General features: G+C 50.1%; 1 protein-coding gene across 2 annotated transcripts in view; it reads left to right on the top strand.

The window, feature by feature from the left end:
• The first annotated feature begins 3,234 nt into the window (after positions 1-3,234).
• The window catches only part of GFPT2 (glutamine-fructose-6-phosphate transaminase 2), a 49,126-nt gene continuing 26,080 nt past the window's right edge, over positions 3,235-26,280 (top strand). The window contains exons 1-7 of one of the 2 annotated variants that reach the window (XM_043585249.1): positions 3,235-3,333; positions 3,572-4,164; positions 19,539-19,646; positions 20,984-21,082; positions 21,616-21,741; positions 25,350-25,408; positions 26,051-26,185. In XM_043585249.1, the coding sequence (XP_043441184.1) occupies positions 4,158-4,164; positions 19,539-19,646; positions 20,984-21,082; positions 21,616-21,741; positions 25,350-25,408; positions 26,051-26,185 (534 nt within the window). In that variant the 5' untranslated portion in view covers positions 3,235-3,333; positions 3,572-4,157. Of the gene's footprint in view, positions 3,334-3,369; positions 4,165-19,538; positions 19,647-20,983; positions 21,083-21,615; positions 21,742-25,349; positions 25,409-26,050; positions 26,186-26,280 lie in introns of those variants that run through there. The other variant, XM_043585240.1, reaches the window with a different exon arrangement.

The following is a 26,280-nucleotide window of genomic DNA, read 5'->3' on the forward strand; positions in this document are numbered from 1 at the left end:
CCAACCTCCTGAAGCCTTACTCCCTCCAGGCCTACAATCAGGGCAGAATTCCTGCCTCAGTTTCCGATCCAGATCTCCATTGCTGGCTGTCCTTGAACCCTGGTCCTGGGGCCAGTCGTTAAGACCCTCCCTAGCCCTGCGCCTCTGCACCCCACCCCACCCCTATCCACTCCACCAGAACCCAACCCCATAGAAGAGAAAAGGGAGGAGTCTGGGGGGTGTGGCTTCCTGCCCCAAGCCCAGGTCTGGCCTCATACCTCGCTCTGCTTGTGCTCCCCACCACAGATCTCAGCTGAGGACAAGCCACCCTGAGGCAAGGAACTCTACCCAGGTAGTCTCTGGCCTGGGTTCCCTGAACCTTGTCTGCCATGGGCACTATTCCAGGTCCCCTAAGAATCTTGTGCCCCAACCCCTGGAGGGAGTGATCCGATGCAGAGCTCCAGCTACACACCTCAGCACCCTGCCCCCCCCCCCCCCCCCCCAGCTCCCTGGACCCTCTGCTGAAGCTTGGGAAGGCCTGCGCTGCACAGCTCTTGGCAGGGCTGGGTCCCTGGGACCTTCAGGAGCTGACATCGAGGTCTGCCTGGCATTTCTGCTCTCAGAGGGGAACAAGAAGATCAGGAGGAACAGGTGACTACCCTGGGCCACCCAGTGGCCACAGCCCAGCTGGGATAAGTGGAGACTGGTGGTGAGGGCCCCGATGACAGCATGGGAGCTGTTGAAAGCCCAGCTAGGAATCCCACAGGAGTTAGAGGGCAGCCCTCATCATACCTGGAACCCTATAACCCACTCCAGGACCCAGTGGAAATGTTAAAGGAAAAAAAAGCATCTGAACAGACACTGTGGCCCAAGGCTAGCAAGCACATTCCGTGTCTACCAGGACAGCCGTGGGACTTAATGGACTATGTGGAAAGAGGAGAAGGAAGTAGATTTCTGGGTTTTTTGGGAGAAACCAGTCAGTGAACAAATTCCCCCAGTTATATAAAAGTTGACTTGAGATCTGAAAAAAATGGGCAGGTGAAGAAACCACATCTGTGGCTGCTCTTACCAAATCCAGCATGTGGTCTTATTCTGTTGGCCAGAAGGGTCAAGGTCACTCCTGGAAAGTGAGGCCAGAGCCATCCATGGTGATCAGCCAGGCCCTGTGAGTTTCTGGCTCCAGCTCGATTCTCAGGCACAGGATTCTCCTGGGAGCACAGGTATGGAGCCAGGCTAGGCAAGGCATCTACCCATGGTCTTGTATCCTCCTTCTTCTGAGAGGGGCCATGCCTGGGCCTCCTGATCCAGACCAGCCCCCTACTTCCTGGCTGTGTGACTTGGGGCAGATTGTTTAATCTTACTAAATCCCAGGGGCCTCCTGGGTTGTACCAGGACAGGTCCCTGACTAGGTTGAGGGCAGGAAGGGGCAGCACCTTATAGGTTGGGGCCACCAGCTGCCTAACTGCTTCCCTGAACCTCAGATCACAATTCCAGGAGGTTGAAGCAATCAGGACTCAATTTGGTTGCGAATGACAGAAGTCACTTTGAAGTGCCTCCAGTGAAGATGGGAACTTATTGAGCCTTGATACCAAGAATTCCAGGAGTAAATCTGGCTTTGGCCCCAGCTAAACCCGGGGGCTCCAAAAAAATGTGCATTTTCAGGGCTCCTGATGGCCCAGTTAGTTGAGTGTCCTGATTCTAGATTTCAGCTCAGGTCATGATCTCAGGGTCATGGGATCAAGCTCCGTGTCAGGCTTTATGTTCAGTGTGGAGCCTGCTTAAGATTCTCTGTGTCTCTCCCTTTCTCTCTTTCCCTCTTTCCCTCTGTTCCTTTCCCCTGCTCATGCTGTCCTTCTCTGTCTCTCTCTCTCTCTCTCTCTCTCTCTCTCTCAAAAAACAAATGTGCACCTGTCTCCATCCTAGAGATCTGTTTTGTTCTGGATTGCCTCACTCTTGGACAGCTCCTCCCCACCCCACCCCAAAGTTGACAAGAGGGACCCCAGCATCACCAGTCTACCCTCCAGACAGCTGTGCCACCAGACAGGGAAGAAGCTCATCTTTTCTGATCTCTCCCATGTCCCTGAGCAGGTTGTCAAGAGCTCAGCATGAGCCACATGCTGATTCCTGAACCAATACCAGGGCCAGGGGGACCTAGTGGTTATGTGGTCCAGGTCACATAACTAGTCCCAAAGCAGGAGGGATAATGGGCTAGCAGATGCAGATACCTCCACAGGGGTCCTAGCATCCATGCCACTCCTCACTGGGGAGCTGGATAGGAGCTAGGATCCCAGGGCTCCTGGTGTCTTGGTGCTTGCAGAGGGCCTGATGACACCATGCTGTTCCCACCTCAGTTACATAGGGTGGGACTCGAGTTCCCATCTCTGGGCTGGGGCAGAACAGCTTCATCTCCAGACTCCAAACTCCAGCTATCATTGTCAGCAGTGGGACCTTTGCACATGCCTGAACTTCCCTTCTCCAGCCTGTTAACTTCCTCTGGCAAGCTGCCCTGGGTCTACACTGACCTGTACCAACTCCAGCCCCAGCCCAGTCCCAAGCAGAGTCTGGCCCCCTCCCCACCAACCTGCCCTGCCCCCTCCCTGTCTCCCAATCCCAACCTGGAATTTTCTTGTTCTCCTGGTGTCACTGGATTAATGTCTGCCTCCCACCACTCTGTAAGTGCCACAGGAGTCCCTGGAATGGACTATTTCCACTCATCATTAAGTCCCATTAAGCATCAGGACAGGTATGAAGCAGCTGCTTAGGAATGAGGGAATGAATGGATGAACGAAATGAAAGTGACCCTGCAGAGTGAAGGGTGAAAGGCAAACACAGCTGCTCCAGAACCGGTTCCACTGTTTCCCAGCAGGATGACTCAACCAAACCCCTTCCTTACTGTGGCTGAGCCTCAGTTTCCTCAACGGGCAAGTGGGTAAACCAAACACCTTCTCCCCCGTAGGACCTGCAGAGCCCTGGTGAAGCTACAGAGATTAATTACATCAGGAAAAATGCCAGAGACAAGTCGCAAAAAGTTTCGTTTTGTGCTCTAACACGACTGGGGAGGATCTGTTTAGAATATCAAGATTTCTTTTTTTTTTTAAGTAAAATAAAAAACACCAGATGGCTTCAAAGTACGCCAGTGTTGGGCCAGTTCTCGTGACCTTCCTCGGGAGACCGAGGCCCGGAGCGCAGTGGGGAGGGGAGGAGACGGCCGGGAACCAGGGCGGAGGAACTCAAGTCTCAGTGACTCACAGCTGGGCCCCATTCGGGCTCTAGGCGGGTGGGCGGAGAAGCCCCTGGCTAGTGCAGGCCAGTGCGCTGAGGACAGGAGGACAGGTCCGCCAGCGCTACTCACAGGTCCGCCAGGGCTGCTCCGGGAGGGGGTGGTTCCCTGGGTCGCTCCTGCTTGGCTCACGACCTGGGGGGAAATCCTCATCTTGAAGCTCCGGCTCTCCAGGAAATCCCGGGTTCGAATTCTGCCACTGCCAGAATTTGTCAATTCCGGCTGCCCTGTTTTGGCAAAGTCCCTTTCCACCTCGGAGGGGGCCTCAGTTTTCTCATTTATCAATCAGGCTCTAGAGTTCTCTCCTTACAGAGAGGGGACCAGGCTTGAACACCTACAGTGTGCAGCGATTCTGGTGCCCTCGGAGAAGCCCGGCAAACAGAAGGGCGCACAGGGGAACACGTGCGTCACGCCCGCCATTGTGCTCTGCGTCTTAATCCTCACCAGGACTAGGCAGGTAGGTTCCATTGTCATCCCATTTTACAGACTGGGAAACTGAAGCACAAAGCGATTCAGTCCCCTGTCCAAGGTCCCACGCCTAGACCGAGCCTGAGTCTGGGTCTGAACTCAGACGGTCTCCACCCCCCGGTCCATCTTCAGGACCCGACACCCAGGCGTTACAGACCGAACTTGAGCCTGGGAGCCGCCCCTCGCCCAGTTCCCTGACTCCTGGGGGCCCAGTCCCCACCGTTGTCACGACAACCGGGGGCCAATGGGGAGCAGGCAGGCGGGAGGAGGCCCCGCCCTGGCCCCGCCTCTGGCGGAGGGCTCCGAGCTATAAGGTCCTGAGGCCGAGCGGCGGGAGTCCAGGCCCGCGGAGCGCCAGGCGCGCACGGAATTCCGAGTGTCCAGAGCGCGCAGAGTCCCAGAGCCGCGAAGGGCGCAAGCAGCAGCCACGATGTGCGGTGAGTGTGGTGGCCGTGGGTTCCGGCTCCCCAGTCTCTCGGCGCCTGGGCCCGAGAGCCGGGCGCCGGGGACCCGGAGGTGGTGCGGGATGGGGGCATCGATCTGTCCAGGTCCGAGAAGGGGCTTTCACCGGCCGGGCCTGCGTCCTTCTGCCCCTTGTCTCCGAGTGGGTGTCCCAGGGAGGGGTGGGGGAGAAGGGTGCCCAACCCTGGTGTCGGACTTGGTGAGGGCGACCCGGCCCGGCCGCCCACGGAGGGGACGAAATTGGTCCTGTCCGGGGCCTGGACCCTCACAACACAGAGGTATCCTCCCTCCCTCCCCCCATGTCCAGTGAGAAAAGCACCCCAAGTCGCCCACAAAGGCGGCCACGCGCAAGCTCACGCATCCGGGGCGCGGGGTGCCCAGCACTGCTCTCAGCCCACCGCGCCCACCCAGGAGAGGCGACCCCACCTGCAACCTCCCGGCAGCCGGCCGGGCTCGCCCCCGTGGCGTCGGGAGCTGCCCTCGTGCGCTCGGGAAGGGCCTGTGCGTTCTCCTCGCGTGCCAAAATGAACCTCTTGTCCCTAGAAGGGTCGATTCCATGTTGCCACCTCTTTGCTGAAAGAGCTCTCGGCGAGGCTTGGGGGGAAAGGCAGCATGGACCGCCGAGCCTCGAGGCAAAGCTGGGAGAAGGAGTCCGGGACGAGGAGTGGGGCTGGGCTCCGGCGTCCTGAACACCGCGGCGCCTCGGCGCTGTCCCGGGAGACTGCTGGGCCATGGCGAGGGCTGCTGCGGCCCTGCGCGCACATCTGCAATTCCTTACTCTCCTGGCTGGGCCGCCTCCGCTGGCTGGGGAGAGGGCCGGGAACTTGTGCTGGGACAAAAGGTCACTGTGCCTTTTTTATTTTTTTTCCTTGAGTAGGATTCAGTTACCCATTCCAGCCTCCTGTGGCTGGAGGACCTGGTGGAACTTTTGAAGCCATGAAAGGCCTCTGTCTGACTTCGCCGAGGGCTGTGGGGCGGGATGTGCCAGCGGTGAGCTCTGGGCCAAGATCTGTACAGGCCTTGTTTCTGAGGCCAACGGCTCCTGAAAGTGTAAAAGAACCACTGACCAAGGAGCCCACAGCTCGCTTTGAGATGCAGACTCCCCCAGGCCAAGCGGGCATCAATTTAAATTCCTGAATTTTCAGCAAAAATCTCCGGGCTCCAGGGCATCGTTAACAATGTATAGGGCTGCCTTGGATGTTTCCCGAGAGAGAGAGAGAGAGAGAGAGAGAGAGAGAGAGAGAGAAGAAGCAAAGGTGGCAGTTTTGCCAGAAGCCCTTTGGGTTCTAAACCCTTCAGTGTGGCATTCAAGGCCCTTGGCCAACTGGTGGCCTTAAGTGAGCATCAATTTAAATTCCTGAACTTTCAGCAAAAATCTCCGGGCTCCAGGGCATCGTTAACAATGCATAGGCCTGCCTGTGGATGTTTCCCGTGAGAGAGAAAGAGAGAGAGAGAGAGAGAGAGGGGGGGGGGGGGGAAAGAAGCAAAGGTGGCAGTTTTGCCAGAAGACCTTTGGGTTCTAAACCCTTCAGTGTGGCATTCAAGGCCCTTGGCCAACTGGTGGCCTTAGAGCCAGACTAGTGCACTGACCAAGACCCTTGCTCTGCCTCTCCAGCACTGGCAATTTCCCTCCTTTCTCCTCTCAGGTGCCCTTCTGGGCCCGCCTCTCCTCCAGCCTGCCTTCCTGCTTCCAACTTGCATCTAGCTTTCTCTGTTGTCTCTCTGAGCCCATCTCTGCAAAGAGAGATGGGCTCAGACTCTCCAAATCTGGGGTCCTGTTCTGCTCTCTTAAAGGGCTGCATATGTCTTGTCCCCTAAGGAAAGGATGAGCTTTGGCTCTGTGACTACCTATATCCTTACATCAAGCCCCCCCACCCCAGCCTATCCCACCCACCTTGCAGCCCTTGGTTAAGTCAGGGAGTGATATCCAACGTGGGAAAGTTATTTCTTTTCACCTGGGTGCTAATGTGTCATTTACAGAGCCCCTCCCCCCCCCCAACACTGGCTGAGCACCCCTTGCATGGAGAAGGCCATCCCAAGTCAAACCTGACAACAGCTGCTGTCGAGAATTAAACACGTTGTTCTCGTTTTTTGTTTGTTTGTTTGTTTGTTTGTTTCTGGATAATGGCCTGTGTGTGCATGACAAGTGATACTGGTTTTCCTTTTTATGGTTGTGTTCTTTTGTGGAACATTTATGTCAGTTTTCAAACACTTGGTCAATTTTATAGAAAAATGCTAAGGCAATGATTGCGTACTTGGTACAAGGACAGGGCAGAAACTGTGAAGAAGCTCCTGGAATAAGTCGCTTACCCTCGTCAACTTTCCATTTGGGGAACTGGAAGCCAAAGGGGTCTGCGCATGCCTATGTCTGAGCAGGAGCAGTCTTAGGTCTTCTCTCTGGGCTGACTGTGGCCCTGCTGTGATCTGCCACCTCGAATGCCACCTGTGATGTGGTCACATCTTCAGGGCTGTTCCGTCCATGGTCAGCAGGGGTTGAGCTGAGAGCCTTCCCTTCAGCTGCTAATGACCAGGCTTAGGTTGGCTCTTACTCCCCGTTGTGTACGCCACTTCTCCTGCAGAAACCTGGACCCAGTGCTAGCTGACCCTGCACACACTGAGAAGATGCCCCTCAGAGCTTCAGTGCACTGAGAGTTTAGCTGAGGGACAGGTAGGTTTTGTTGACATCTGAGAGACGCTGGCATGTTGCTGTCTGCCAATAGAAAGGTTATTATCTTCCCATTCCTCCTCTCCTTCCTTCTTTGCTCAGCCATTAGTGAAGTGCTGCTCCTGGAGAGGTCCTGTGTTTTCCAGGCCCTGGGGCCACATGGGCACGAGCCTCCCCTCAGAGAAGGGACAAGGAGTTGGAGAGGCAGGTGGTCACCAAGCAGGGATGGGGTAGCTCACTAGGTAAAAGCTGCCACAGAGAGAAGACATCTGACACAAGCCACAGCCTGGTAACTCTGTGCCAAACCAGTCGGCAGACATCTTTCTGTGTGGTACACAGGGCTTAAACTTTATGTTTTAAAGTCCTCCATTACAAAATTGGGAGATTTCACATAAGTAGGGAGGATTTTCAAGTTCTCTTGAAAAAATCTGAAGATGAGCAGCCCTGAGTTATATATATCTGAATAATGCACGGTGGCCCCTAGGATGATGGGTGCTAGCTCACCAGTCCTCCTGCCCAGCTGCCTCACTCACTGATGTTACCTGATGGCCCACACGCAGTCTGAGTTGAGACCCCAGCACAGCAGAGGCAGGGAGCACTAACTTTCCCAGGAACAGTACTGCAAGAGCCTGGCCTCAAGTATGAGCTCCACAGAGAGAAGAGGGTGACAGGTGTGCCAGGCTGAGAGCACAGCATGTTCAAGGGCATGGCGGTGTAGACCACGCATGCATGAGAGTTTGGCAAAAAGGATTGCACTTACCATCCGTGAATTATTTTTTTTTAATGTTTTATTTATTTTTGAGAGAGAGAGAGAGAGAGAGCATGCAGGGAGGGGAGGGGCAGAAAGAGGGGGGCAGAGAATCCGAAGCAGGCTCTGCACTGACAATAGGGACCCCAGTGTGGGACTTGAACTCACAAACCATGAGATCATGAGCTGAGCTTATGTCAAGTCAGACGCTCAACCAAGTGAGCCACCCAGTTGCACCCCCATCCATGAATTCTTAAATCTGCCCTATCCTTTACTCCTGCATTTAGTAATTTATGAGAGGGGAGGAAAAAAACTTGGCCATGAAAATTAGCAAATTCTTAGATTTTGCTAGAAGGTAAAAAGACTTTGAAGTCATTATCTTTTGTCTTAGTTGGTATATTAGTTTCTGCTGGCTGCTGTAACAAATTACCACAAGCTTGTTGCTTTAAAACAACCTAAATTTATTTTCTCACAGTTTCGGAGGCTAGAAGTCCAAAACTCAGTTTTATGGGACCAAAATCAAGGTGTCAGCAGGGCCCCACTTTCTCTGGACACTCTAGGGAAGAATCTGTCCCTTGCCTCTTCCAGCTTTGGTGGCTGCCAGCATCCCTCGGCTTGCATCTCTTGATTCCAGTCTGTGCCTCTGTGGTCACCTCACCTTCTCTTCCATGTCAAATGTCCCTCTGCCTCCCTTTCATAACAATACTTGTGACTGCATTTAGGGCCCAACTGGATAATACAGGAAAGTCTCCCATCTCAAGATCTTTAATTTAATCATATCTCCAAAGACCTTTTTGCATCAAGATATTTTTATAGCTTCCAGGGATTAGGATCCGATATCTTTGAGGGCCATTGTTTATTTATCCATTATCCAATAATTTTTAAAAACATTTTTAATGTTTATTTATTTCAAGAGAGAGAGAGAGTATGTGATCAGGGGAAGGGCAGAGAGAGAGGTAGACACAGAATCCAAAGCAGGCTCCAGGCTCTGAGCTGTCAGCACAGAGCCTGACCCAGGGCTTCAAGGCTTGAACTCATGAACTGTGAGATCATGACCTGAGCTGAAGGCAGACGCTTTACCGACTGAGACACCCAGCTTCCCCTATCCATTATCCAATAATTTATCCATTATTATTTGGGCTCTGGCTTTTAGGTGCCTTCCCCAAGAATAGTCCAATGTTGCTAATCTCAGATGGTCAAGTCATGGCCACAGGGATGTTGGCCAGAGGCTACCAGTCTCCCCTCTATGTCTGACACACACATGGAAGTGCCCTGGTCCCAGAACTTGCAGACTGGACCCACCATAGTCAGAAGGTGAATGGAGGCATCAAAGACCCCATCCTTCACTGGCATGGTGCTACATACCCCGTTTGACCAAATAGTTTCCAGTTTTTCTAGAAGTCAGGGCTTGTGTCCTGTAAATATGGCACTCACTCCATTTGGCCTCCATGCATGTAGATATTCTTCCTACTCATCTCTTCCCTGTGAGAAGCAGGTGTGGTTTCATTCCCCAGAATCAAAAGGGGCCAGGACACACACACACACACACACACACACACACACACACACACACACGTCTATCTGCTTGCACAGCAGTCTTTAGGAGAGCTTGTCATGTGCTTAGGGGGGTTGTCTCTCATTTCAGCTGAGGAAACAGAGTTCCAGGGAGTTTACAAGACACAGGGGAGAGCTCAGACTTCTGGCTCTGGGAACCCCGTCATATCTAACACTCCTTTCCTCCCTGTAATGGTTCAGTTCATGGAAGGGTACCTCAGAAGGGGCTGGACTGGAGTTCTTGGGGAACGGACTCTGGGGTCAGATTGCTTGCCTTGCTATGTCCCCAAGCCACAAGAGCCTCGCCAAACAGAGCCCCTGCTCAGGGATGTGCTGCTAAATGTTTGACCACCAGCTCACCATGGCTAATTTCAGGTCATCAATGTGAAGTCCCTGATGGTGGAGTTGAGAAGAGGTGCATATGGTTGGCTCACGGAAGCCAGTCCTAGAAGTTCCCAAACCCTGCTGGCATCCTGCCCACAAGACCACTGTGTGCACTCTCAGACAGACGGCTTCCCAGAAGCCATCTGGGGAGGGGCTCAGGGCTGGAAGTGATCTTCCCACCTCCTCCTCCCCTTCATCACGCCATTCCTCCATCAGTTGGTCTTATTCACTGGGGGTTTCCCAAGTTCACAGGAACCTTCTGGAAATTCGGTGATGTAACATTAGCAGACAGTGCTTTTACATTGAAGGATTATTTTCATATTTAGTGAAATTTTCTCGTAAAGGGAGATGGACTGGAGGTTACAAACACCCTTGGGAAAAGGTTCTGGAGATTGATGCAAAAAGAAGCAAGTTGATCTGATCGGCTGTCTCTTTCGTTTTCCAAGGGAATATTTCACCAAAAAAAAAGTTTGACTTTATTTTTACGGCCAAATTTTGGCAGTTTAAACAAGACTTCACACTTTCTTGTAAGCGTGTTTTAGTAAAATTTAGAGTATATGTTGTTTCTCCCTTTGCTCTTTGTGAAATCCTGAAATGACAAGGACAACAAGAACTTTTTTCTTAAAAATAGAAATGCCTTGCCCACATTTACTGCAGGAAGTGGAGTCTCCTGTTATCACAGGGATTCCAGTGGTGCGGTAAACTTTAACCCATGGGGTCCCAGAGAAGCCAGAGGCAGGGTGAGGCCGTCCTCAGAGGAGCCAGTTCCCTCCTGACCTTGAGCCAGGCTTTGGGGTACCTGTGTCTTTGTGTGAGAACACTGCCATGGGACCTCTCATCCCCTTGGCACCTCTGCCTTTGGTCTTGCTTCTGCGAGGAGGCAGCAGGAATTGTAGTCCCCATGCATCAATATGGTGCTGCCCAGAGAGGTCACAGCCTCCACTGTGGTCCTCTTGGTTGGCCCAGTGGCCTCCCTGACCTGGGGGCCTCACCCAGGAGAGTAGACCTGCTCCATAACTAATACCCAACAGTCAAACCCACACTCACACCCACACGCACTCACACACACCCAACACTCAAACCCACACTCACACCGATACACACTCACACCCACCCAACACTCAAACCCACACACACACACCCTATGCTCAAACTCACACTCACACCTATACACACTCACACTCCACACTCAAACCCACACTCACACCGATACACACTCACACCCACCCAACACTCAAACCCACACTCATATCCACACCCACCCAACACTCAAACACACACTCACACCTATACACACCCAACATTCAAACCCACACTCACACCCACACACACTCACACTCACTCCACACTCAAACCCACACTCACACCCATACACACACACACCCAACACTCAAACTCACACTCACACCCATACACATTCACACCCACCCAACACTCAAACCCACACTCACACCCATACACTCACACACACAACAGTCAAACCCACACACACATACCTAACACTCAAACCTATACTCACACCTATACATGCTCATACTCATACACACCCACAGACACCCAACACTCAAACCCACATTCACACCCACACGTGCTCATACTCATGCACACTCACACCCAACACTCAAATACAAATTCACACATACACATGCACACTCATACTCTCACACACACCCAACACTCAAACACACATTCACATCCACTCATATATATTCACATACCCCAACATGCTCACTCACACACATACACACCCTGATACTCAGACACTCACATGTATACACACATTCTCACAAACACACATGCTCAGGAATTTTGTGAGAAAAAAATCCAACCGGCATGTCTTCTGCCTGGGTGGAGAGTAAGCCAACTTGAGAACTGGACTAGTATCTAATCTGTACTAGGCTCGTGGACTAAGAAGGTCAGCCCCTTCAGTGCGGAGAAGCATGGGATGGTGGTGGAGAAAGCACCCTCAGTCCTGGGAGGGGGGTGGGGGGTGCCCAGCCCGGCTGGGTGGTAATGTGCACCCGTGGAGTGAGCCCCTAACCCTTGGGGGATGCAGGCTGGATCTCTGCCTTGAACCGTCCACCCTCACTTACAGTGAGGGCAGGCCTTTCACTGGGAAGCTAATGCCTAGAGGGAAGGAGAGATTTTCCAAAACTGTAGTCACAGATTCATAATACAGACCCCAGCCTGCCCACTGTGAATTTGACCTCTTCCCTCATCCTCCAGGCCTCAAATAGCCCCTGCTCCTCTCCGCCATCCCAGGCATTCCAAGGGTTATAAAGAAGATTCTAGGAGTTTGGTGCTCTCAGTTTTGGCTATGTGTCTGGGGGACTTGGCCTCCCTATTTGATCATTGTCGTCATCTGTCACTCCGAGGCTGAGAGTCCCCTGCCTGCATGGAAGGACCTCATTGTGGTGCCTTTCATCCTGAGTTCCAGTATGATCTTTCATGCTGTTTGCAGAGGGTGTGTTGGATCCCCCAAGACCCCAAGGTGAGCCAGGCAGAGGGGCCACTAGTCTCCATCCTGCCTCCATCTGGAGCTTTTCCTGGGGTTTAATTTGGCTTTTCTCCTTTTCACTCACTTTCCCCATGTGATTTAAGAGTAGGGCCCTGGGAAGCTGTTTGGAAGCTCTGGATGCCAGAGTGGGGTGTGGGCACGGGCAGGTGCTGAGCTGGGGTGGTTGGGCCAGAGTGGCCTCTGTCCCAAGGCTAGGCATTTCTTTAAGCCACCTCAGGAGGGATCTTACCGTCTTGCCTGTGCAAGGGAGGGAGGGACACAGGAGGAGCCAGACTTGCTGTAGTTGCCGTGACCCGGAGGGCAGAGAAAGTGGAGTCAGAAGCAGGAATGTCTGGTGGGGGCCAAGAAGGAGTCTCCCAGGGATCGAGAGAGGGCATGGCAGCATGGCCTGGACCCCACCAGTGGAGCTCAGAGGTTTTTTCATCAGGGTGGGCATCTCCCCCCAAAAACCAAGTCACCTCTATGGGAGCTATTTCTCACTCCTTGGGGTAGGACCGTAAGACAGGGCTTATGCTGATTTGGGGGGAGCACCAGGGAGACAACCTGCAGTCACTCAGATAAACCCGGCTGTGACTCACTACAAGAGCCAGAGGTATTCTGTCTGTCCATGGGAACCACAGTCTTGGCACAGGACGTCATGAGGATCAGACAAGATAAGGTTCTGAAAGTATTGGCTTCCTGTGCATCCCCCGCATTTTCTACGTGGGCACCTCACACTACCCAGAAGTGGGAACACCCCTGGGTGACCCTGAGCCCGCCCTTTTATACATGGGAAGGTGTGCTCAGGCAGAGTTTCCCCTCCTTGTGGCCATCGTTCTTCTGGGTGAGCGGGACTGGGGAGTCATGGAGAAGTCTGCAAAGTCAGACTGGGCTGGATGACAATCCCCCCCAATATCTCATTCATAGAGCCGCACATGGTAAAATAGAATATATGGGCACGTGGCGAAATATTGTAACCTTACAAAGAGCACATGTGGAGTGGAAAGGAAGTTTCTGCCCTACATCCAGTCCCCTCCTCAGGGGCAACCACTGCCCCCACCCCCGCCCAGGTCTCGGGTGCCCTTCCAGAAATACGTGTCTCCCCACCCCTCCTTGCATAATTTACTCCTGTTCTGTGAGCTGCTTTCTCCCCTGACACATCTTGGAGATGTAGCTTGTTTTCCAGGAAAACACCGAGCTTCACTTCATTCTCTATGGAAGGCCACTTGCCTATGGTCCCACAGGGGCCCCACCACATGGCTGCACTGCCACTTCCCTGGCCCCTGCCACGCAGCAGGCTGTCCCCAGTCTCCAGCACTGAGCGACCATCCTCCTGCACTCACACATACCCCACTGCGGAGTTATCTGTTGGATACATTCCTAGCAACAGCTCTGGCCAACAGATGTGTACATTTTTAATTTTGAAAGATTGCCAAATTGCCTCCCAAAAAGGGTGCACAAATTTAAACTCTTGCTTCTTGTCAAACTCTTGGATCTTTGCTGATCTCATAGTTGAAAAATGGATCCTCACTGCTGTTCTTTTTACAGATGCAAGGGATTCCAGACAGGAATTCTGACGTGCATGGCAAAAGAAATGCCTGAGAAAAGCAGTTTTATTCCATTTCTTAAATTAAAAAAAAAAAATCTTTTGGGCGCCTGGGTGGCTTGGTCGTTTGAGCGTCCGACTTCGGCTCTGGTCATGATCTCACGGTTTGTGAGTTCGAGCCCCACATCAGGCTCTGTGCTGACAGCTCAGGGCCTGGCGCCTATTTCGGATTCTGTGTCTCCCTCACTCTCTGCCCCTCCCCCATTCACACCCTGTCTCTCTCTCCTTCAAAAATCAATAAACATTTAAAAAAATCTTTTTTTGATGTTTATTTATTTTTGAGAGAAAGACAGAGCACAAGCTGGGGGGTGGGGGGGCGGGGCGGGGGCAGAGAGAGAGAGGGAGACACAGAATCCAAAGCAGGCTCCGGGCTCCGAGCTGTCAGCACAGAGCCTGACGCGGGGCTTGAACTCACGAACTGTGAGATCATGACCTGAGCCAAAGTCAGACGCTTGACCGACTGAGCCACCACCCAGGCGCCCCAAATTTTTTTAAAATAGTAAGAGCATGATGTCAAGGCCGTTTTATTTACTTCATCTCAGTAGAGTGCAGGGAGAAGCCTGCCAAGAGGGAGAGCTGCAAGGGGAGAGAGATGGTGCTTAGTTTAATGAAAGAGCTTATTGAATAGATGTCAGCATGCAAGAGATTTTAGTTCGAAATTAGATTTATGCCTTCTTGTGCAAAGACCTCGGAAACCACTCCTGGCAGCTGCCCCCCCCCGCCCCCCGCCCCCCCAGAATATTCTCCCAAACTGTGCCCGAGTGGCTGGGTGTGGACACAGCTGGTGGTCCTCAGGACAAGGGCGCTTTAACCAGCCCAGCCGCCGCTGGGACTCTGGCAGCAGCACCCCCACATTCCCACCAAGAAGGCTACTCTGGATCTGAGAGCCAGAGACACACTCGAAGAACATACATGCCTGACAGGAGTTCAGACTGTTGGCCGGCCCGGAGAAGGGGAGTTGCAGGAGACAGGTGGACAACAGAGGCCCTAGAGCACTCTCATGAAAGTATCTCAGATTTAAAACCTTTCCAGAGTTTATACAGGGGCCTTCAAGTCATCTGCAATGCCTGTCAGCTCCCCTTCGTGAGGCGCAGCTGTAATTCTAGAAGGATTCCCGGGATGCCAGGGAAGACTCCAAAAATGATCAGACAGAATTGTCTCACGTAGCTCTGTGGTCTTTACAGTGACTGGAATTTGACCACGTTCCCCTCCCCTCCACCCCCCCCGAGAACTTTGATATTTTGCAGAATAATTAATATTATGAAAAGTTTCACCCACACAGAGACTATAAAAATTAATGTTATGAAAAGTTTCACCTGGGGACACCTAGGTGGCTTAGTTGGTTGAGCGTGTGACTTCAGCTCAGGTCATGATATCACAGTTCATGAGTTCAAGCCCTGCGTCGGGCTCACTGCTGTCAGCACAGAGCCCCGCTTTGGATCCTCTGTCTCTGTCTTTGTCTCTCTCTCTCTCTCTCTGCCCCTCCCCCCTCTCAAAAAATAAATAAACAGCAAAACAACAACAACAACAACAACAACAACAAAGAAAGAAAGAAAAGTTTCACCTGAACATAGATTGTAGTGATGGTTGGACAACTCTGTGAACACAGAGTTGACCCTCGAACAATTGGGGAGTTAGGGGCACGAACACTCCACACAGTCGAAAATCTCCAGATAACTTTGACTCTCCCCAAACCCAGCTACTAATAACCTACTGTTGATCGGAAGCCTCACCAATAAGCAGTAACACATATTTTGTATGTTCTATGGAGTCTATACTGTGTCCTTACAATAAAGTGAGCTAGGGAAAAGAAAACGTTATGAAGAAAAGCATAAGGAAGAGAAAAAGATATTTACAGTACAGTACTGAAGTTATCAAAAAAAGTCCACCCGAGCACTTCAAACCCGTGTTGTTCAATGATCAACTGTACTGAAAACCACTGAACTGTACAATTGAAATGGGAGAATATTAAGGTATGTGACTTATATCTGAATGGAACTGTTCAAAATTTTATAGTATTTCCATTAGAAGGTAACTATTCGGTTGTTTTTTTTTAATGAGCAAGGTGACAAAAATACATCATCTGCCCAGATGTGTTGAGGTCTGAAGTGTAGGGTAAAGTGTGAACTCCTGTGACCCAAACGCTCAGCAGCCCTGTGGGGACAGGCGCCTTTGCTGGGGAGGTGCCCTGACTATACACAAGGCCTTACACTCAATGCCTCTCACCTGATCTAGTGTCAGCCAGGAAGACAAAAATAGCTGACCACCAAAATTACCCTTAGCCATTTTAAAAAGAAAGCATCTGTAACTGCTCAGAAAGCACAGTGTTCATGTTTTTTTATAGAGAAATTCTGGGAGCACGTGGGTGGCTTAGTCAGTTAAGCGTCCGACTTTGGTTCAGGTCATGATCTTGCAATTCATGGGTTGGAGACCCGCATGGGGCTCTGTGCTGACAGCTCGGAGCCTGGAGCCTGCTTTGGATTCTGTGTCTCTGTCTCTCTCTGCCCCTACCCCGCTGTGCTCTGTCTCTCTCTCTCTCTCAAAAATAAATAATAAAAGAAATTATATAGAAATTCTGCACTTTAATACTTGTGTGCAAATATATACTGTGTATGGTAATGCACAGGACGTAAGAATGAAAAATAGCATTAAAAATTTTTTTTAATGTTCATTTATTTTTGAAGGAAAGAGAGACAGAGCGTGAACAGGGGAGGGGCAGAGAGAGAGGGAGACACGGAATCTGAAGCAGGCTCCAGGCTCTGAGCTGTCAGCACAGAGCCCGACGCGGGGCTCGAACTCCCGAACCATGAGATCACGACCTGAGCTGAAGTCAGATGCTTAACCAACTGAGCCAGCCAGGTGCCCCTCAAATTACCATTTTTAGCACCTCTGAATTTCATCGCCTCTCTTTTGTCTACGTCTAGAAGAATGAATTTTAGCAAATTAAATGTTCATATAATGTGACCCTACTCACTGCTTAGGGATACAACATTCCTTTAATGGACATTTTGTCATTCATTCAGATACACTATACTGATTTGAACCTAATCTTCTTAATGACTGGAGATATTACGGGAGGTTTTGTGTATAATTGTGGTCAACCCTCAGGCAGGTTGTCCTCTCTGTGGTTCATCTTTGGCATTTTCCCCCTTCCCCCCCCCCCAGTTTTATTGAGATATAATTGACATGTAACACTGTAAAAGTTTTAGGTGTACTCAATGCTTTGCTATATGTATATATTGTGAAATGATCACCACAATAAGGTTAAACAACCATCACTTCACATGGTTAACATTTTCTCCTCCTGATGAGAACTTTTTTTTTTAAGTTTATTTATTTATATTTGAGAGAGAGAGAGAGAGAGCACGGAAGGGGCAGAGAGGGAGAGAGGAAATCCCAAGCAGGCTCCACACTGTCAGCACAGAGCCCCATGCGGGGCTCAAACTTATGAACCATGAGATCATGACCTGAGCCCAAGTCGGACACTTAACCAACACTGAGCTACCTAGATGCCCCCCTCCTGATGAGAACTTTAAGGAGCTACTCTCTTTGCATCTTTCAAATGTACAATACAGTATTGTTAACTATAGTCAGCATGTTGTACATTACATCCTCAGGACTTACTTATCTTATAACTGGAAGTTTATACCTTTTGACCATCTTTGCCTAATTCTCCCATCTCCTACTCCTCCACCTCTGGCAGCCACCAAGCTGATCTCTGTATCAATGAGTTTGGTTTTTTTCAGATTCCACATATGAGATCATACAGTATTTGTCTTTCTTCTGTCTGATTTATTTCATGCAGCATAATGCCCTCAAGTGCCATCCATGTTGTTGCAAATGGCAGGATTTTCTTCTTTTTTATGGCCAAATGATATTCCATTGTAAATATTTATCCATCCATCTGTGGATGGACACTTGGGTTGTTTCTATGTGTTGGTTATTGTAATAATGCTGCAATGAACGTGGGGGTGCAGATATCTGGCAAATTTTTAATCCTGGTAAGACCTTTCCAGCATCCCAGAAAAACAGTAGGAAAATTAAAAAATCAAATCATTGGGTGCCTGAGTGACTCAGTCAGTTAAGTGTCCAACTTTAGCTCAGGTCATGATGTCACGGTTCGTGAGTTTGAGCCCCGCGTCCGGGCTCTGTGATGAAAGCTCATAGCCTGGAGCCTGGACACAGTTTCTGTGTCTCCCTCGCCCTCTGTCCCTCCCCTGCTTGTGCTCTGTCTCTCTCAAAAATAAACATTAAAAAAATTTTTTTAATCAAATCATTAAAATTTGGAAAATAAACATTTTAACTCCATTCATCCCTGAGGAAGCCCTGCCTGGTGGTTAGGAGCATTTAAGTCCTAAGGTCAGGTCTCCTTTGTTCCCAGTCACAGCCTCCCAAGCTTCTGTTCTAGAAAGTAAAGGGAGGTAATGGTAGATACAGCCTCTGAACTTTGATTGACACCTCTGAGCTTTGACTGACACCTGTATGGGAACGGTTGGCCCAGTGCCTGGCACATAGTGAGTTCTCAATAAGATGAGTTACTATGCGGTACCCTGGGTGGCTCAGTTGGTTAAGCGTCTGACTCTTGGTTTTGGCTCAGGTCATGATATCACAGTTCATGGGTTTGAGCCCCATGTCGGGCTCTGTGGTGATAGTGCAAAGCCTGCTTAGGATCTCTCTCTCCCTCTCTCTCTCTCTCTCTCTCTCTCTCCTACCCCCCATCTCACTCTCTCTGTCTCTCTCAAAATAAATAAACTTAAAAAAAAAAAAGGTGAGTTATAAATATTCCTGAAGGCCAGTATTGTTCATGATCCATACTCTTGCTTCCCTGATTAATGCAGATTTACAGTCGTTCTATTCCACATGCATTTATTGAATAAGGACGGTATGCCAAGACACAGTGAGAAATGAAAAAATAGAAGTGCCAGCCTGTGTCCTTGTCGGCGGATGTAGATGTCTCAGGATGCAAGAGCACAGGGGTGGCCCAAAACCGGGGAGTCTGGGGCCTGAACAAGCCTGCTGGGGGGGGGGGGGGGGGGGGGGGGCGGGGTCAGAGCTGAGCTTTGAGGACAGCAGGTTTTCCCAAGTGGAGCAGGGAGGACAGAAGGACAGAGGGACGTCAGGGTAGGGAACTCGCAGGGCAGGACAGAGACAGATCAAGGGTCCATAGTCTTAATGAGGGAGGGAGTGGAGCAGCTTAGAGAGAGCCAGCGTGACGGCTGTTACTTCCTATTTGGGAAAATGTTATTTCGAAATACAAATATGGAGAATAAAGCCAAATAAAATCTTGGAGTGCAGGCCTCCCTTGAAGGTAGGGATTCTCCAGGGGCCAAGAGATGATTTTGGTTTTGCTGTTGCGAAAGTAGCATTTATTGATGCTAAAGCTCCAGGCAACAGGGCTGAGCAGGAAGGAGTAAAGGCCTCAGCCCTTGTCTTCACCTGCTGCAGCCTCCTTCACCTGCTGTGACCTCCTTAGGACCCTTCCCGGGCATATTCTGTGCAAATCAAGGAATCCACATGGGTTGGGACCTCGAGATGTCCCTAGGTGGTTGGGTGGTTTGGCTGATCTTTGCTGTTATAAATGTTGCCATGGTGAAAGCCGGGTCACGTGACTGCGTCCATAGGAGAAATTCTCTGCGGTGAAATCCCAAGGCCAAGGAGTACGCATTCGTTCTTCACATGCTACGCGAGACTTCTTGTCCCTGGCTGGGCTGCTTGCTGGGGCTGTCCTTTCGGAAGCAGAGGGGAGCACACCGTTCTTCGGCTATGTCAGGGGAAGGCCACGCACGCAGCCAGGAAGGCCTCCCGGGATGTCAGCTGGGTCCCCAGAAGCATTTCTTTTTCCCTCAACACCAACCGAGTGATTTACCAACATGTTGGTTCCCCCTCTGTTAACAGGAATCTTCGCCTACATGAACTACAGAGTCCCCCGGACGAGGAAGGAGATTTTCGAAACCCTCATCAAGGGCCTGCAGAGGCTTGAGTACAGAGGCTATGACTCGGCAGGTAGGCCCCGCAGACTGCCCTCATAGATACAACGCTTGTTGCTGTCACTTGAGAACTAGAGAAAAGGAGGGGCGCCTGGGTGGCTCAGTGGGTTAAGTGCCCAACTTTGGCTCAGGTCATGATCTCATGGTTGGTGAGTTCAAACCCCACGTTGGGCTCTGTGCTGACAGCTCGGAGCCTGGAACCTGCTTTGAATTCTGTCTCCCTCTCTTTCTGCCCTTCCCCCACTCATGCTCCATTTCTGTCTGTCAAAATACATTAAAAAACATTAAAAGTTTTATTTTAAAAATAAACTAGAGAACAGGAGAAAGAAGAAATAACGGTAAAAAAAAAAATCTCTACCAAAGCTCTCCCATCAATATCTTCGTGTCCCTCCGCTGGTCACTGCTGTGCGTATGTTGAGGTGGTATGGGGATGTGGGGGTGTCACACATAGCTACTTTTTGTTTTTAACCTGATCGTAACTATAGAATTGTAATTTTATGTCCTGTTTTCATTTATCTCCCGCATCTCCCGTTATCCTAAACTCTTCCTAAGGATCTTGCTCAGTGGCTGCACAATCCTCCCCTGGGTGACTATCTCAGAGTTTACATCTTCATCCATCTGACTGGTGGATATTTAGTCCACTTCCCATTTTTAATTAAGCAGCCTTAGGAGAAAGGGGGAGCCAGATACTTTCATATCCCCGTGAATTCTTTTTTTTTTTTTTTTTGTATAGTTTATCTGGAGAGAGACAGAAACAGCACGAGTGGGGGAGGGGCAGAGAGGGAGGGAGACAGAATCCAGAGCAGGTTCCACCCTGTCAGCACAGAGCCCTGCTCAGGGTTGGAACTCACTAACTGAGAGATCACGACCTGAGTCAAAACCAAGAGTCAGATGCCTAACCGACTGAACCACCCAGGCTCCGCTCCCTGTTCATTCTTAACGGAAAGCATGTCAGATGAAGGATCTTAGGAACACTAATGCAGTAGGGATGTCAGCACAGGGCATGGCACCATCAGTGCCCTCAAGCGAGCCCACCACCTTCAGTGGTGGGCATGGAGGAACCTCCCCCACAGGCAGGCTCCCGGGGATGCACCCTGGTTCAAAGCCAGGTGAGGCGGCTACAGCCCAGGTCCCAGGTGCGCCTCCCCTGTTTGCTGCTACATCATAATCTTGCTGAATCGACATCCTGAACGCTGTGTAGTTCTCTTCCAGGCTGCAAGCCTGGCCAACGGGAACGGACAAATCCACAGCACTGTGCAGCCCTCACCCTGGGTTGTACTCTGTAACAAAGTGCAGGAGACCAAACAAATCCCAATGCAAAAAAAAGGAAAAAAAATAATGTGTGTCCCACAGGTGTGGCAATCGATGGAAATAATAACGAAGTCAAAGAAAGACATATCCAGCTGGTCAAGAAAAGAGGAAATGTCAAGGCTCTTGATGAAGAACTTTACAGTAAGTGGGACACATGCCCAGTCAAAGCAGCATGGGTCAGTTTAAAGTCTTTTATTCCAATAGCATTTGAGACTAAAAATATTCACTTATCCAAGCATGGATAAATAGAAGGAGAGTTAAGTCTACATCGTAAAACTGTGTTTCTCAGAGTGTGGGATTTGTTTTTGTTTTTGTTTTTTTGGGGGGGGGTTGGTTTTCTGGGGTTTTTTGTTTTTCTAGGAGGTGGTGCATGAGAATTTTTTTTAATATTTAGTACGTATGTATTTATTTTAATTTTTCTGGCAAATGATACTGTTTTTCCATTTATAGTCATGATCTATAATATTCTTTTTAAAGTAAGCTCATTTTGGCTGGTGACTTAGGTTACTGATAAGCACTAAGTAAACTACAGCAGGGATCTGGCAGAAATCCCCAGGGTGGGGCCTTTGCAGTCCAAGGTGGGATGTGCTTTTGACGTGGCTGAGGTGTGTCCATGTAATGATGCCACCTCACCATAACAGTACTGTGTCAATGATTATTTTTCTTGCTTGTAGAACAAGACAGCATGGACTTGAAGGTGGAGTTTGAGACCCACTTTGGCATTGCCCACACGCGCTGGGCTACCCATGGGGTCCCCAATGCTGTCAACAGCCATCCACAGCGCTCAGACAAAGGCAACGGTATGTAGCGTGGCCCTGCGTCCCCTTCCTGAAGTTTCTGCCTGGCTTTGACCTGTGCCACTGTGGATCCACACCCACTGCCAACTGGCATGCTTCTCTCCCTGCCTCATCTTCCCCGAGGATCCAAACAGATAGCGCTGGGCCTTAGACAGGAGGCAAACTCAGCCTGGCTCCTGGGCAGGGCTGACCCCCACCCAGGCCTCTACAGGAAAACAGTGGCGACTTCCCATGACTGCTCCCAGCTTCTGAGACCCAGCCTGAGTGCGACTTGGCAGCATGAGAGGTCTAAGAGTCGGGCACTGTTCCGCAAGGGACTGTGTTGTTCTGGAGGGCTGGGTGCCCGAGGGAGGGATGGGTTTCATTTCCCCAGAGGAGAGTGGTCTTGAGCCAGGGCAGTGCTGATCTCGGTTAATGTCTGAAGTACCTGCACCAATCCTGGGCCCTGCCATGAGGCTTCAGCTGCCAAAGGCTTGAGGTTTAGAGAAGCAGAGACTGTAGCAGGCAGCCCAGGGCCTCCCTCCAAGCAGCAGAGCCCTCTGCTTGGCTTGCGTCATGTTTTTTAAATATGAGAATTACCAAACCTGAAAGTCCAAACTTTTGTTATTCCTTGAAAAACTAGAAGATATGGTAACTGGGCTCACAGTACCTTGGAGTTCCACTGAAAAAGCGGTGGTCTAGGGTCACAGAGAGTGACCCCACAGACAGTGGGGACATGGTGACTGCTCAGGGCAGTCACGGGGATACCAGGCCCTCTTTGGTGAGCTGCAGGATCCCTGGTTCTCCCAAATGCCCCAGCTCGTGGGTCCATGTCCCATGCCTGGGCCCACAGGATAGTTCTCTTCAGTGACACCCCCAGGCCCTCTCATCAGAGAAGGGCTGGTAGGTCTGGAGATTCCAGTGGGTCTCCATTCTAGGTTAGGCCTGATTAGGTCAGAAGCCCCCAGTGACCCACCCCTGGGCATGATGGGGGAGGGTGACCGGCAGAGAGAATGACCTCTGGAGTCCCTTGGGACCCCCACCCCAAGACATTCCCTGGCATAGTGTCAGTTCTTACCAAGCCCCATAGTAGAGTAGAAATCAGATCCACCAGAGTCGTTGAGGAGTGCTTATTGGCAGGAAACTTTAGCTAAACACTTGGCAAGAGTCACTGCAGTTCATCGTCGTGGAAGTTGGGCCATAGGAGAGACTGGCACCTCTCTGCTCAATGTTCCTTACTCCTGGGAACACTGGCTCATCCTGCCCAATTTGGAAGGGAAGGACTCCTCTCGAGAACGGAAGGAGAGCCCCATACCTCCTGCTCGGCAGAACACCTGGAGAGAACCCTGGGGGCTGGGCTACACGTGCATCCATGTGGTCGGGGTCTTGGGTAGTGAGGACAGATCCTTGGATCTGGTCCATGCCTTGAACCATAGGGCATCCCACTTCCGGGGTCAGTGCCCCACATCCAGGAGGGGGACAGCAGACCCCATGGTGCTGAGGACCTAGAATGTTATTCCAGCCAAATCTCAAGCCAGATACAGAGGTTGACCCCTGGAGCAGTGGGGCTGGTGGGAAAAACTGTACCAAGACCATGTACCCTGAGAGGTTGCCACCCTAGGTGATAAAGTGAAGCCTCACTTCAGTGTAGTCGGGGATTCTGTGTCCCCAAAGCAGGGAGGCTCCAAGCAGATCCCCCTGCCCCACACCCAAACTTGAAAATCCCTGCCCTGACTCAGGGTGAGTAATTGAAAAGAAAACAACACGAGAAGTAAGCAGAGATTCGTAGAATTTCTTTAGCAACTCATCAGGGATAACCGAAGAGCACATTTTTGAGGAACACTTACACCCAGCAACAGCGTTGCACAAGAAAATTACACAAAGAAGCATTCGTAAAGAAAACACAGATTCTAGGAAGCCAACTACCGATGAGAAGACAATTAAATGAAAAAATGGGACAAGGTTAAGAAAATAAAGCAACTGTGTCACAGTCAATATGAAAACTATTGGAGAGGTGGATGAATATGGAGACAGTGAATAGAGATCCAATAGGTGAGTTACTGGTGTCCCCTAAGAAGAGAACAACACAAGTGAAATAGTAAAAATAAAATAAGATAAAATAAAATAAAATACTAATAACAGGTAAAGCCGTAAATGAGTTCAGCTGTGCCCAGCACACTTGTCGAAAATGGCTTTTCTATTCAAGCCCTTCCAGTCTGTGTGTGACTTCACAAGTATAACAATAGGCTGTAAAAAAGAGGGAGAGAGAGAGAGAGAGGAAATTATGATAAAAACAAAGAAAAACAGTAAAGGACTAGCCTGTACTGACCAAAAACTGAATTAGAGATCCAGAGTTTCACTGAACAGTAATCTTTATGAAGAACACCCACCTTCTAGATGCATCCTGGTGGAATTACTGAATGCCAAGGATGATAAAGGGTCTATCATCTAGGCTCAGGAGGAAAGGGAATTCCTTACCCAGAAAAACTCTCAGGCTGCTTTTAGACCTTCAGGTTATCCATCAGCTATTTATTGAGGAAATGCAGTGGTGACTGAGGCATATCCCTCTTCCAGGTTTGGCCGGGGGTCCCCTCCCCCTGCCAGCTGGGGGCAAGGAACCCTACTGGTGCTCAGGGAGCAGGGAGGAGCTACAGCAGGCAGACCCTGTAGAGAGAAATGCTCATGGCCATACAGGAATGGGGGTGAGCCCAAAGATGCCAGAATTTCTGGGGTCACCCAGAAATTTTTAGGTTTACTTATTTAGAGAGAGAGAATGGGGGAGGGGCAGAGAGAGAGGATCCCAAGCAGGCTCTGCACTCACAACAGAGTGCCCGACCTGGGGCTCAAACTCACGAACCGTGAGATCATGACCTGAGCTGAAGTCAGACCCTTAACTGATGGAGCCACGCAGGCACCTGGAAATCAGGATTCAAAATTTCAAACTTCACTCTTTTCACAATGTGGTGTGGATCAAATGGAACACGTGTGGATTGCTAGCTTGTGGCCTCATTGAGCCTAAAGCCATTTCAGAATGCCTGAACTAGTTTCTGGATAATGAAGTGTTCATCATCCCCTATTTGACATAAATGCCAAAACACATTTGACGATACTGTAGGCCACAGGTCAGAGGTCTGTGCGTAGTCAGGTTGGTAGGTGCTTTTAACCCAAAGAGAGCAGTGTATTTCCTCAGGTTTAAATTGTAGTCGTAGGGGCACCTGGGTGGCTCAGTCAGTTAAGTGTCCGACTTCGGCTCAGGTCATGTTCTTACGGTTCATGAGTTTGAGCCCCAAATCGGGCTCTGTGCTGACAGCTCAGAGCCTGGAGCCTGCTTTGCATTCTGTGTCTCCCTCTCTGTCTGCCCCTCCCCCACTTGCGTGCACGTGCTCTCTCTCTTTCTCTCAAAAATAAATAAATGTTTAAAAAAATAGTTTAAAAAATTAAATAAATAAAAAATAACTTGTAGTAGATGGTAACACGTCCTCTCTCATCACCGCTAAGTGATGTTTGCTCACAGGAGTCTCTGTGGGAGGAAAGCTTGTAGAGAGTTTCAGACTGCCAAACGTTGTCCTTCACTTCCGAATTGAACTTCACCTTTTCATAGCATTTCTCTCTTCACCAAACTTTTCTTCCAGAATTTGTTGTCATCCATAATGGGATCATCACAAATTACAAAGACCTAAGGAAATTTCTGGTAAGCTACTTCCCCTGGGTTAACATGTAAATCAGGTGGTGTTGATCTTCCCCAGAACTTTCCAACCAGCTCATTTCCCTCTGGAAGCAAAAGCAGTAGCTGAGTAAGACCCATGTCACCACATTGGACATAAACCTTATCCTGGCTCTGCCACCTTTCCAGATCTTGCAGGAGAAGATAGCAGGGCATTTGCATGTCCCTCAGGGACCACCGCAGATTCACATAATCAAAAGAACATGAACTTCCTTTTATTAAAGTATCTGCACTGCCTAACGTATCGACTCATACACCACATGGAATGTGGGGTGAGAAGGCAGACAGTGTTTGTCTCACATATGAAAAGGTTGTGGCGTTGGTTGGGATGTGGGTGGGTTTGACTCAACATATTTGATCATTTTGACTGCTGTTATTTTGCAATGTCCAGATTAATGGCGAGGACAGGCTTCTGAGGCAGGATGATCTCAGGGAATACTGGAATGACTCAGCTTGCTATGTGATTCTGGCAGACATTTCTTACCCCCCGTTTTCCTTGTTCTTATCTTAAGTCACTGTGAGGGTGGATCATAAGGGAGGAGAAGGAGCTGGCCAGGCAACATTATGCAATGACCGTTATCTAACACTCTGTCCAACGAAATATTCCAGGAAAGCAAAGGCTATGAGTTTGAGTCAGAAACAGACACAGAGACCATCGCCAAGCTGATTAAATATGTGTTTGACAACAGAGAAACTGAGGACATTACGTTTTCAACACTGGTCGAAAGAGTCATTCAGCAGCTGGTGAGTTACCAGGCCCACGTGTGTACATAAATCGCCCTTTCATTCCTTCACTTTTCAGTAGCATTTATGAGTCGAATTTGTGCAAAGTACCTGAG

The sequence above is a fragment of the Prionailurus bengalensis genome, chromosome A1 (genome assembly GCF_016509475.1).
Source record: "Prionailurus bengalensis isolate Pbe53 chromosome A1, Fcat_Pben_1.1_paternal_pri, whole genome shotgun sequence".
NCBI classification, from domain to species: Eukaryota; Metazoa; Chordata; class Mammalia; order Carnivora; family Felidae; genus Prionailurus; species Prionailurus bengalensis.